This window comes from Rhinichthys klamathensis, unplaced genomic scaffold (genome assembly GCF_029890125.1).
Source record: "Rhinichthys klamathensis goyatoka isolate OS25496 unplaced genomic scaffold, OSU_Roscu_1.1 h1tg000056l_1, whole genome shotgun sequence".
In the NCBI taxonomy this organism is placed as follows: Eukaryota; Metazoa; Chordata; class Actinopteri; order Cypriniformes; family Leuciscidae; genus Rhinichthys; species Rhinichthys klamathensis.
In genome coordinates, this window is record NW_026606601.1 from 2,703,167 (window position 1) to 2,716,892 (window position 13,726).

Sequence of the window (13,726 nt, forward strand, 5' to 3'; positions counted from 1 at the left end):
GAATATTTACAGCACACATAAAAGGCATACAACAGAGCGTGTGTGTGAATGAATAGAAATCTCTTCGTGTTCTATTTGCTTCCCCTTTTTTTATTCTGCCCTTGTATCACCTCTGTGGTGCAATGGTTCTTTTGTGTTCACCTCTCTTCCTCTCTAGTTTCCTTTCAGCCATTGAACCGCATTAGTCCTATACAAAAAAATTGAATACATAAGGTCTCTTTAACACTTTTAAATCATTTTTAAAAGGCAGACAGTATTTTTATGAACTCGCCATATTAGGCTCAGGCTTCACCTGATGAGCTGGTGTATATGGGATATCAATACAGATAAATAGCTAAAAGGACAGGATGTGTTTTCTTTCTATCAGATAACAAAGAGAGCGATGATGTGATCAGTTAATGAGTAGCTGAAGTACTGTAATGAGAAAGGCGGGACATTGAACAGTGTACTTTTTGATGATTGAGCATCTTTGTGCAGTAGTACAAAATAAAAGGTGTGCAGTGTATAATTTTTAAAGACTGATATTTGTTGCATTACTGATATCCTAAAGTTTTTTTGTTTTTTTGTGGATTGTACAATTTGTATATATGGGACTTGACATTAATATCCACCAACCCGCCAAATGCGGCATTTCAGCAGTGGCGTGTAATGCAGTCACTCGTACAAGCCACTTTGGTGGGTTGAAATTTATATATATACATTTTATCAATTGCAGTCTTTTAAAAAGGCATCTGAAATAAACTAAGTGCAATGTAGTATCAAAAATATATATTTTTCAATACATATTGATACTGAAATATCTGAAACGCTTCAAATACTCATTTTCCTCTGAATAGAATCACAAAACCAGCTGCACTTTCTCGCTCTCTTATTTCTACGACAGCGAGATGAAACACAAACCCGTCACCCGTCCCCTCACTCACTCGTTTCATTTGCTCCGGATGAATATTGTTGGTGTTACAGGGCTTAAATTTAGGTGTTTTGGGCATTTTTTACTCACTCACGCAGATTTTGTGCTCAAAAAGTGAGTGCACATAAAGCCACCTCTCAGTACTAAATTGAGTTCTTTTTCGCTACTTAAACAGTCAAATGCACACAAAATAACGTTAAAATGCCTGTCTTGGTGAGTATTTATAAACAGTCAGCTATGGTTTAAGTGAACTTAAACAGTTGAAAAAGAAAACGCATGTGTAACAGTATAATGGATCCGTGAGTCAGGTCTGAAAGTGACAGCAGCCTAATATATCTGCTGCGAAATTATGAAATTATATTGAAAATATTTCTTTGGGAGTTTTTCCCCATGGCATCAATGTCAAAATTGTGGCCAGTGAAAATGCTGAGTGTCTTCTAGCCACAGTGGCTGTTAAGCAAAAAAGTTAATGTCAAGCCCTGTATATAGGAAGTGGTTTGTAATTTGTGATGTGAGTTCAATCGTTGTATAAACACATCCAGAGCGTAGAGGACAGATCTGAGTGTGAGTGTGATCCCTGAGATCAAAGATGCTGAGATGCTAAGTCCTCTTTCACTGCTGAAGTGCCCAATGATGCTTTCAGAAACTAGTCGCTGGCCAGACAAACATGTAAACACACTCAAGGGGAGGCACAAAAACACACAAACCAATACAGCACAGAATGAGCTAATTTCACCCTATTCAAAATCCACACAGGAACACTCGCACAAGTGAGTACGCTTAGTTGAAATGCGACATCCAGCGATCCATAAAAGTAGCCCTGGCCCTCCACCCCCATAGTACCTTTCATGTGTGTGTTGTGAAGGTTAGCACATTCTCTTTGAAAGGCCAACAGATCTCTTCCCCGCAGGTGAGCGCTAAGGACCGTAAACCCCGCGTTGAGCCCCTGCTGCGCCAAGAGAAAAACATTTCTCGCTAACCTCTCTCCTCCACACAGCACCCATTCTCTCCCTTCCACTAGTGTCTCGTTCCACCAACTTTCGTCTTCAAGGAGGTCCTGCGTGTGAATGGCCATTGATTCGGCTTTCTGTGTTTGTTTGGAGTCCTCTCCTTCGCCGTCTACTCCGGAGGCGGGCTACCCTGAGGCCTCGGCTTAGAGCAACTTAACCAGGCATTAGCTGCCTGCTGCTCGGCTGAGAATGCATAATGAAAAGGAGCGTTTGATCGAAAGACATTTGTCCTTGGCTTAGTTAAAGCATCTCTGCGTTCCCTTGCTGTCCGGGTGGCTTGTCAATGAGCCTCCCAAGAGTCCATCGGTATTTGCCTCCATACCACCCCTGTCAACTTATCCTGGATCAAATTGTTCTCTACAAAGGACTTTGGTAAAACAGCATATAGGTACACATTTAAAAATAATGGTTCCATATAAGAACCACTTTTGTTTACCCAAAATCCTTTCAGTGAACAGTTCATAAAAAAAAAATTCATAGGGTGTGTTCACACTTGTATTTCTGTTCTCTTGGTTCTTTTGGTCTGGACCAAAAAAGAAAAATTATACATTTAACCCTGGCTTTTAGAGTTAACTGTCATTTTTAACACCAAACCAAAAGGCATAAGGATAAGGTCTCAACCTGATATATGAGGTATATTTAGTGACAAAACTCACCGAACATCCAAAACAATGTTGTGTGCTAAATGCAGTGTACTTCTACCCTTTGGGGTACAATAGATTGGCACTGGGGCACCCTTTAAAGGGACATTTTTGTACCTTATTTACTCATAAAAGTAAATAGTAGTACCTTAAGTGTGCATATTACTACTCTAAGGTATTCGAATTCTGACAGTGTATGGTTGTATTTTTACCAGTTGAGAACTCACAAAGAGCTTATAAAATATGTGGAGTCAAAACAGCACTAGGAATTCTTCCGTTGCGCACACAAACAAAGATCTGTTGCAAGGAGATGGCGGTTTCAACGCCTGTACTGAACTGTGTTGAATATGATTTCACCAAGTACAACATGATCCTGGATGAACATCTTTGTTGAGACTGGAACAACATTCCATTCAAACAATCAGATTTGAGGGACAATTTTAAAGTTTATGTTAAGTTTAGACTTAAAACCAATGTGCTTCTACATTGGTGTTATTTACCTATTTTCCTCGGATTTTAGGGAGAAGTTATGGGTATAGGGTTAGGTTTTGGGGATGGGATAGAGTTAGGACAACATTTTTGGACAGGAATGTTTGATATGTTGATCCAGAAATCTTGGCAAAATTACAGTGACCACTGAACTGTAATGGGCAACATAGCTCTTAAAAAGAACCAGGTATCTTTGAACATTCTGTCCTTTTTAGGGTCACAAATTGTGACATAACATCCTGTTTTTTGGTTTGTTTAGAATTATTTGGTCTGTGTTGTTCATATCACCAGAGTTCGCTTTGAAGCAGAAGCAGTCCAATTGTTTAGTTATTCAAATGAACCGCACCACTAGAATTGAAAGGCTCCATGGATGTTAAAGGTTCTTCATAGACATGGCAGTAGATGCCAGTTAAGAACCTTTGTTTTTAACTGTATATTTACATATTTAGCAGCGATTTAGACCCGAGAGGAAGTGAGAGATCTGCGGTGAAAGGTTCAACCACGCAAACATGCACACAGGTGCAGCGCCAGCCTCTCATAAAGGCCTTAAGGCCTGTTCCAGCTGTCCACCGAGCCTTTAAGGTACAAGGCCGGCTACACACACACACACACACACACACACATACATCCCCCTACCAACTGCGCCCCAGTCTGCCAGGGCACAGGTGCGAGTGCTCTGATGCTACCCTGCTCACGCTGAGCGGGCGTATCACACTTTCTACACAAAGCCTGTGTTCACGATCCCAACCCCACTGCGACTGTGCCCTCTCATGTATACCCTCACTCGACTTCATTCCCAATGTCACACCTTTTCAGATGTAAGGCGGTCCACATGAATGCTAGCATGCAGAACTAGCTGCTAACATCATATTTAAAGGAGTCATAATGTGCAATTTTCACTTTTCCATGAGAATCAATGTATGTTATGATTGACTAACGATTATACATTGGCCGGGATGCCGATATTCAAAAGTGAAGCGTTTGTTTACCCCAGGGTTCTTAAACTAGCCAACGTGCACGCGCACTCAAATACGAGATTTCAATTTCTCCCCCGACTTGACGTCAAGACGGGGCCGGATATACCATATATGGACACCGCAGAGGAGGCCCGCCCTGCCCCTCTCCCCATCATATTCAGTCAAGAAAGATGCAGAAACGTAGTGCACACGTGAGTTGCTCTGTGGTTGACTGTCATAATCCACATTCTAATGTTTTTTCTTTACCCAAAACTGACCAAACTACAAGGGACAAGTGGATGAAATTTATTTTTAATGACGCTGTTCATCAACCATCTCATCATGTTTGACAACCATCTCAACTTGCTCAACGTTAGGTGTCTGCGCTAAACATTTCACAAAAGAATCTTTTACAAATTTGGGGCAATATCAGGCGAAGTTGGCATCGAAGCTACGTTTGGAAAAAGGTGCCATTCCAACAATCAGGGACTTGCCTGAATTTGAAACGGTAAGACTGTGTTTTTATTACTATATTTTGTGTAACAAACAGCAGCTAACTACTAATGCGGTTAATGTATGTGATAAGGATAAATTTAAAAAACAGTCAAGAATTAATAAACATAAAGAAAAACATAACGTTACATGTCTGCAGATGAAAATTATTAAATATCTAAAAAACCACAACGTCAAAAAAGGCAAAAACAACACATTATAGCAAACGTTAATCTCTATAACCACTGTAAACTGAAAATAAAGTAGACTACATGTCCGTTAATGTAATCTACATTAAATTAAAGTTAAACTTATGTGGGAGAAAATAGCACAAAAAAAAAACGTTTTAGCTCGTTACTGATGTTAATGTATGTCTCAGTCAAAAAAAAATTCTTTACCATTTAGAGACATGTTGATGTAGACGTCCTTCAATTGACTGTTGTTCCTCTTCCGTTTCCAGCTCTGGTTCAGAGTCTGGCTCAAACATATAACGTACGGTTGAATCCCGTAGGTCGCGGCCAGGTCGGGTTGCGCCATGATCTCTTTTTGGAATGATATGCTGAAGTTACCTGCGGTGTCAAGCCCCCTCCTTCCTGCCACCAATCAACGCGCCCCTCATTTGCATTATTAAAATGACCGTCCACGACAGCCAAAACCTCGCATCAGATCTCGCGAGACAATAATGCATTCAGAAATAAGGGTCAAACGAGCTCTGTGTTTATTTTTTTCCAATTTTTCTTTTTTAGAAGGGCATGAAATGACTATAATAGAGCGTGGGTATCAAAGTTAATACTACAGTATGACTCCTTTAATGTTTGATGTAACATTCAACAGAATATCGCCTTCTTATCACCAATTAAATATCATAAACAGCTCGGCCTGCAGTTAGTACTTTATTTTATTTCTTATTTTTATTTTCTATGATTTTAATTGACTGTTTCCTTTTACCTCATGGCCTAATGATGGTCCTTAATGATGACATCAGAGCAGATTTATAACTGTTGTCTGAGACTATCAACCTCTGTTTGCGCCCACTGGTGGCATACAGCAGATTGAGAGAGAGAAGGAGGGAGAAGTTGAAATTGATGTTGGCTGCGAGACACACTGTGGACCAAGGAAAGCAGGAAGCTGGTAGTGCGGTGCTGAGATCGGGAGGGGTCACTGGCGAACGAGCACAGAGAAACGGAACGACGGGACTGAAAAACGAATTGCTAATAAAAGATTTGGCAGGAGGCCTTAATGCACTGAGTTAGAATATACTATCTGTCTCTTTTTCTGTCTCCTTCATTCTGTTTCCCAGCTGGAGAACCAAATAAAGCACCTAGTCACCCAAATTCTTCTGAGAAACGCTGGCATTTGAAAGCTTCCTCCTTCACTGAGAGTGCAAGGTGTTTGTTAAATGGCTTCAAACTCTTAAGTGGCCTGGATTTTTTTTTCTCTTTCTTTCACCCACCAGGCTCAGAGGGAAGGTCTACCTCTGGCAAATTCTTATGACATAATACAATTATATTATAATATATTACAAAAACTAAAAAAATATGTCAAAAATAGAAATTTTTAATAATTGTATGACATCATAATTCAGTTTGTAATGTGTTTCCGTTAAATTGTTTACAATGTTTGGGAATATAGTGTACAATATATTACATAAATAAAGTAAAATATATTTTAGAAAATAATGGAATTTATTTTAATTTTATGACATTTAAATTTTAATGTTTTTTATTTAAAAAAATATTACAAACTGATTTTATACTTTAAAATATCTTTTATTTTATATATATATATATATATATATATATATATATATTGTTATTTTATTTTACAAAGTCACCTCTAATCACTGTTGCTAATAGCATAACATTCATTTCAGACAATTCATTTTTTTATTATGATTATAATTAAAACATAATTAAGATGTGAGAGGTTGTGCTAATATTGTGAATACATTCAGACCTTAAGGCCATTGTTAAGCAAGCCATGCAGTACCTACAACCCTTTCAGACGTGACTATATTCATAATATGACAACTCAACTCAGATGCAGCAGGGAACAAACCAGAAAGTAGTGAATGTGTTATGATGTGACCTTCTGTTAGAAGTGTCATATAAATATGCTGTCTTGAGTTGCTGCTTCGCCTTTGGGACTTTGTAGGCAAAGTAAAATGAGATTTGTCGTACACACATCATTAGCTTGATGAGTGGGACAAGCGCTGTGCTTGCAGAAGCCTCGTGCTCTGAAACTGAAGTCTGTGATTCGCTGTAAATGGTGCACAGAGCCGAGCGTGTGCTGCTTGTGATAATAATTGGGCAGTTGATGTGACATTCCTGCAGAGTGGCCGATGAGCAGCCCATAGCTCACGAAGAGCCATTCAATATATAGATCTGAGCGTGGACTGTCAAGAAAACACAGGCATGTCACACAATACAGTTATAATGAAGTGTCCCCAAAACAGCTTGTAACCTTGTGTGCTGACTGTACGTGATGGGGATTGGAGGTGGCAATAATTCACACCATGCCTCCTGCTTTGTATCTGGCGACGAATTAGTGGCCTCAGCCGGTGTCACATGTCTTATTGTTAGTCATGGCGACCCTGCCAAGTCTCAAGGTCACCTGTTCCGCCCAGGCATGAATAATCTATTGAAGGATTGGTTCCTCCTGACTGGCTGCATGGAGATGTGTCAGCGTGGATTATTTATGCTTTATTGTGCCTCCACTCATTGAACGAGCATTCAGTCCTGAGCATGCTAAGCAAGTCTGATTTGCTTTTTTAGCGTAGGTTATTAGCAACGTATTTTCCGTTGTTATCTTTTCCGCTTGAAATTCCATTCAAAATATTGGGGGCAATATTTTGTGATAGTGTCTTGTGCTCACAAAGACTATTTAATAAAAAATTCAGTAAAAAGTAAAATTTTGAAATAGTATTACAATATAAAAATAGTATTCAATATATTTTAAAATGTTATTTATTCCTGTGATAGCAAAGCTGAATTTTCAGTAGCCACTACTCCAGTGTCACATGATCCTTCAGAAATCTTCGATATTTTTGTTGCTTAATATTTGTGTATAAGGATTCTTTGATGAATAAAAAATGTACAAGAACAGGATTTATTTTAAATAATCTTTTGTAACATTATACATCTGATCAATTTAACGCATCATAGAAAAACAAACTGACCCCAAACTTGAACAGTAATGCAAATGTTTGTTTTGGTAGTCTTGCATCTAAAGGTAATATGAAAGTGTAAGGCAGAAAGATATGCAAACGCACATACACTGTTTAGCATGCATACCCACGTTAATTTATGTTTAGGATAGATAAACAGCTGCAAAAACTAGCAAAACAGCTCCGATTCAAAGCCTATGTGGATCTGAAGTCTCTCTCTGTGTGTGTGTGTGTGTGTGTGTGTGTGTGTGTGTGCGTGGGAGATCTCATTATTTAAAGTGGACAGCATGTTCTTCCTCACCTTGTCATGCATGCTAGTTTGTGCCACTCAGGACTAGCCCTTGTCTTCCTCTTGCACAACACAAGAGCACCACATTCTAAATGTCAAGCTCTTTCTCCCCTCTTATGTGGTACTTATCCCTGTCCTCTCGCAGAAAGCGTCCCTGAGGACGTACCAGGCTGCTGACCCTCCAAATGCACAAACAAATTTCATACATGGCACAAAACCCTAGGTGTCCCCCTAGTGTCGGTCTTTGGTCCGCTACAGAACTTTCTCGGCTGGCTTTCTCTCTGCTCGGTCCACAGATGCATCGCAGATGTCCGTTTGTGTGTGTGTTGGAAAGACATATTTTGACCTCAGGAGAGGCAGGTGCAGTGTACCGTTACCATTGAGAATGGGTTGGGGAGTTTGAAAACTTTTTTCAAGGTTAGCAGGAACCCCACAGACCAGAAACAAACTGAACGGAACCCCAGGGATGGGCTTTTGTTGGCCAGACACACGCACAGTGAAATCAGGAACAATAGGGACTCGGGAGCCGAGTTGCAGAGGATCATTTTTCATGACATGGCTTGGCCTTTAGCAGAGAAACATCTGAAAGAGCAATTTAAAATATGATTAATGATGATAATAAGGTCAAGTGGTCATCATTTATACACGCCGAGCCTCGCTCATCGTTTGAAGAAAGAAAACCAATTGACTACACTTCTGTGAAAGTAAACACAGATATCAATTCAACTATGAACACTTTAGCAGTGACAATTGGTGCGCTTTCACTGAATGAGGTGAAGAAACAGTGATTTCTTTTCACAGAGAAAGAGTAAATCAAGCTGGCTCCGTTTCCAAATCGTACTGTTCTCAAACTTTAACTGGCTTTATGAATTCCTGTGTCCCATTGTTCATTTCATGAAAAAGAAAACAGAAGCGACGTGAAATAGAGCAAGAAACAAAGGAGTAAAGTGAGATAAATATGGCATTTCCATAAGAAAAACATTTCTAATCTGATCATGCACTGTTTGAGGTGAAGAAGAGATTCATATTTTGGGGAAATCAATAACACAAATGAAGATTACCCCAACATTTGCACTAGGCATTTTCCGATCTCATCTGTTATTCCAAGACACTTAAATGGGTGAGTGATGACTGCTAGATTATTGAAAACATTTCTTCTCATAAATTCATGAGGTTGTTTGTGTTTCCATGTTTTTGTCTCCCAAAAGACAGACATCATCAAACTATTAAATATGAATGGAATACTTTTGTTTGTTCTGCTCAAATCACTGCACTTGACTTGTCAAACTCACATAGAACCGATGGCACGGGTCCCTAACTGTGAGGTCTGCGTGTGTTCACGACCCGGGTCTCAGCTTCACCTGAGCTCTTTGAGCATTTATATTCACAGGACAACAGCTGTGCTTTCCTTTTCGCTTTCATTTTTCATGTTTTCCCTTTTGTTCCCTTATTTTTCCCCCCCCTTTCTTTCATTTCCCGTTTTAAAATACATTATTTTTTTATCCTCTTCACAATCCTGGACCCATTTGACACACCATTAGAACAGCCCACAATAATCCAAAATGTGGTTTCTTCTGAGCTGAGATGAAAGAGGGGAAGACGCGCTGGCACACACACATACACACGCGGTACCGCACTAGACACTTGGCTCTGTGATATGGCAGGGCTGCCTTGGGATAGCTTCAAAGCCCAGTGACATAAATTTATGATAGCAGCACCACACTTTTTGCCAAAACTGAGCTGTTGTTGTTCTACTGAGTAGAGGAGGAGGAGAGAGGAGGAGGAGGCTGAGGAGAGAGGGAGGGTGCATTGTAGAATACATGAGCATGATGGTGAGGAACTTTCTGATTCTTTGCCATCTTTTTGATCACTTTTATGGAAAACTCACTTATTTAGCCAGATAGTTCTCATTCTTCCTCTGGATACCTTCTTTTATATAATTCATGACTTTGTTTCGCTTGTTTCTGGTATGCAGAAGTTTGGGGTCTGTAAAAAATGTCAACATGCTCACCGATGCTGCATTTAAAAAAGGATATTGTGAAATATTATTGCAACTTAAATAACTATCTTCTATTTTTAAATAGTTTAAAATGTAATGTATTCCTGTGATGGCAAAGCTGTATTTTCAGCATCATTACTTCAGTCTTCAATATCACATGCTCCTTCAGAAGTCATTCTAATATGCTGATTTGGTGCTTCCATGGAATTCCATTGTATTTCAGGGTTATTTGATGAATACACATTTTAAAAGAACAACATTTATTTTAAATAAAAATATTTTGTAACAATGTGAAAGACTTTACCATCACTTTTGATCAATTTGATGCATCCTTGCTGTATAAAAGTACTAATTATTTATACTGACCCCAATGCAGTGTATATATTAATAGAAATGATTATTATTACTAATAATAATTCCGAAGAAAGGGCTTTTTAGAATGATTCATTAAAAGCACCAGCTCATGAGAGACGTTTGTTCATGAATCAGATTACACTAGTTGTTCTGTATGAATGTTGATTGTGCCTTTTTATCTCACCTAATTCAATTTAGACTGCAAACTCAGATTCACAACTCAGGTAAAATGTGATTTCTTTTGACGTGGCTCTGATGATTTAGCTCTGCTGAAACGAGGTGCAGGAAACATTGACTCAAGTGTTACGTTATCTCAAGATGTTTTTGCACTGATGACAGATTTGTTCATTTGTGACAAATAATCTAACAGTTGAAATTCCTTTCATTTGTGATGTTTTTACTTCACTTAATTATCCAAAATGAATTTCCAACGCTATCTCACGACCAATTCATACTGTACGGATTTGTACGAGTGAGCAAAAGGTGACTAATTTGAAATCCCCATGTCATACGATTTGTCTAAACCCCAGTGATGGGTAGGTTTTGGGGCGGGGTCAGGGGTTGGTAATTAGTATGAATTCATACGAATTGGGCAACTCGTAAAATATGTACGATTTAGCAAAAATCGTATGAATTTGTATGAGTGAGGTCATATGAATTCGTACGAATTAGCCACCTCGAAAAATTGCAGTGAGATAAGGTTGGAATTTTCGCATTGCTATTTGGTGTTTTTGATTTTCCAGAAAAATCAATCTTTTTCTCTCTCTCTTTTTTTTTTTTAGAGGAGGATTGTGTGAACTGCACAGAGGAGTGTCGAGTGCTGGGTCACTCTGACCGTTGTTGGATGCCCCAGTTTCCCGTTGGGGCCGGAGGAGCTGGAACTCCCCAAGCCGAGGGCTCTGACTACCGCACCAATCTCTTCGTCCCTGCCGGCATGGAAGCGGTCGCAGTGGAGACCGAGACTTACGAGACAGTTTGCAACCCCAATGGCAAAAAAACTTTCTGCACATTTGGAAAGGAGCGTCGGGACCACACCATCCTGGTGGCGAATGTTAAACCCTACCTAAAGACCAAACGTGCCCTCAGCCCTCTCTTGCAGGAAGTCCCATCTGCCTCATGTAGTCCCACCAAAGGCTGTAGTACAGGTTCCCCGTGCTCTTCGGCCAAAGGCATGGGTGACGGAGCAGAGGGCAAGCCCAGCACCAGCCACTACGGACCCCCAGACGGACAGTATATCTCCCCGAACAAGCAGAACAAAGAGCAGGGCTACTCCACGCTGCCTCCCTGTGACCCCGTGGCCAAAGTCCTGGCTGAAGCGCGTTCACGGATCAGCCAGGAGACGGCAGTGGAAATGGACTGCGTCTTGGAGCAGGGCGGAGGAGAGATGGGCCGTGGCACCATGGACGCAGACCAGGTGGTCAGAGACATCGACAAACTCCTGCAGGATTGTCGGGGAAACGAAAAGACCCCCATCAGAAAGTAAAAACGGACTTTGAGAGAGCATAAGAAACTACATCGGAGACTACATAAGTCGAGACACTCTCCGAGAGAGTGCGGCGCAGATGGGGATGCTTTTTGAGAACAAAAAATATGCGTACTTGAAGATCATGACAAAAAAAAAACAAAAAAAAAACATAAGGAGCAAAAAAAAACTGTTCGCTTTTGTTCGTCTGGACGCCGTGTTGTGTTTTGGGGGGCAAGGGAATTCCTTTGGAGTTGCAGAAGTTGCTGCTTCTGGCTTCTTGTGAGCTTTTTTTCTTCTTCAAGTGCCCACCAGCTTCAAACTCTTTCTTACAGTGACGTCTTTCTGTCACTTACCCGCAAGATGGAGTGTCCCACCCTTCTCCTCCAGGGACTTTTGGAGGGGAAGCGGGTAGACGGAAGTGGTTTGTTATGACAATCGCAAATCAAAAGGGTTCGGGTTGCATCGGACGCTCCTGAACAGATGGACCACACCAAGACAGAGACTCTCAGTTTAACTTTTATTGGCTTTGTAATATCAGCATAAGAAGTGCAAATGATATCAGCAAACTCTGTGTGTGGGGCCTCGAATCTTTAGGGGGGGTGGGGAGGGTTGATTATGAAATGTAACCATTCTTCACCTGTCATTTCTAGTCACGTGTAAACTGTGTCCTCCTCCCATGTATACGTACATATGGAACATTCCAGAACGGTGAACCTGTTACTCCCACTTTATTGGTCCTCTGTGATCATCTGTCTTCAGCTTTTCACTACTTTTAAAGTGACTCTCCACGTGTCCGATGTTAAGTTATAACAGTCACTCTCTTGTATATTAGGGACATTTTTCCTCAACTGTGAAAAGATATATCTATATATGCATATAGATAAATATATATAAATATATGAACTTATGTATAGTGTCCAGATAACACTGAAAATATTTATACATTTTGTAAAAAAGAAAAGATGGAAAAACCATTAATCTCAGAAAAAAATAAGGGTGCGCACAGGATGAACATGCGGTTGAAGATATTTATTAAACTGCAAAGGACACTGTTTTCGATTCCAGAAAAACTACATTAACAACAACGAAAAAAGATTTTAAAAAAGGAAATGTCCCTTCACATTGTCACTTATACACAATATCATTTTAATGTGTAAAATGTATCCAATTTAATGTGTTTACATCAAAACGACATATTTTTATTGATTTTTCTGCAGTTTCTGTGCATTGAGCCAAATTGTTACGTGTACAAGAGCTATATTGTGTATTTTATTAAATTAATATATGGTTGTGTTGTAATATACATGGGCTTATATTGTACTTGGCAACTGATGCCTTAGTAGTCGTCAAACTCTATGAGTTTAATTTCCATTCGGTTTCATTCTTGGTTCAACTCTTCCGCTCTCGCTTTCTGCTTCGCCTCGCTGCTGTGCGTTTGGACAGGTTATGTTGTTTTAAACACGTGTTGGAAAAGACTGCTTAAATGACATGTTCACTACTTGCTGAGTAACTTGTTTTTGTCTACAAGAAACAAAACTAAAATACAGCCACATACGACTACAGTTTGCCTATTTTTTTTTTTACAATACCAACACTGTTTTATGGGCAGCTAATTTGACAAAAAATGTCCATTGTCAGAAGTTCATTGCAAGTGTTGTTTAGCTTCTTTAGGTTTGAAAGGATTCAGAAGAAGAACATGCTGTTCGTTTCATAATAAGGACCAAAAAGTGTTTCCCTCTGAGGAACTAGTGAAACAAATCAGAATTCATTAATCTATCTTTCTCTCAACGCATAAAACCTGCCACTTTTGAAAAAAAAAATACATTTGTTGTGACTTTTGTGCTTTTCCACAACCCAATAAGTTGCCTTTTTGCATACTGCGTCCAATTCAATGTTGATTTTAAAGTTACCATGACATGAAAAATTACCATTCTTGTTGACAGTACTTATTATAA

General features: G+C 39.6%; 1 protein-coding gene across 3 annotated transcripts in view; it reads left to right on the plus strand.

Annotated features, from left to right (window-relative positions):
• pcdh17 (protocadherin 17) overlaps window positions 1-13,333 on the plus strand; it is an 80,332-nt gene extending 66,999 nt beyond the window's left edge. For 2 of the 3 annotated variants that reach the window (XM_056248652.1, XM_056248654.1), the window contains exon 5: window positions 11,089-13,333. In XM_056248652.1, coding sequence (XP_056104627.1) covers window positions 11,089-11,789 — 701 coding nt within the window. In that variant the 3' untranslated portion in view covers window positions 11,790-13,333. The remainder of the gene's footprint in view (window positions 1-11,088) is intronic. The other variant, XM_056248653.1, reaches the window with a different exon arrangement.
• Window positions 13,334-13,726: the final 393 nt, after the last annotated feature.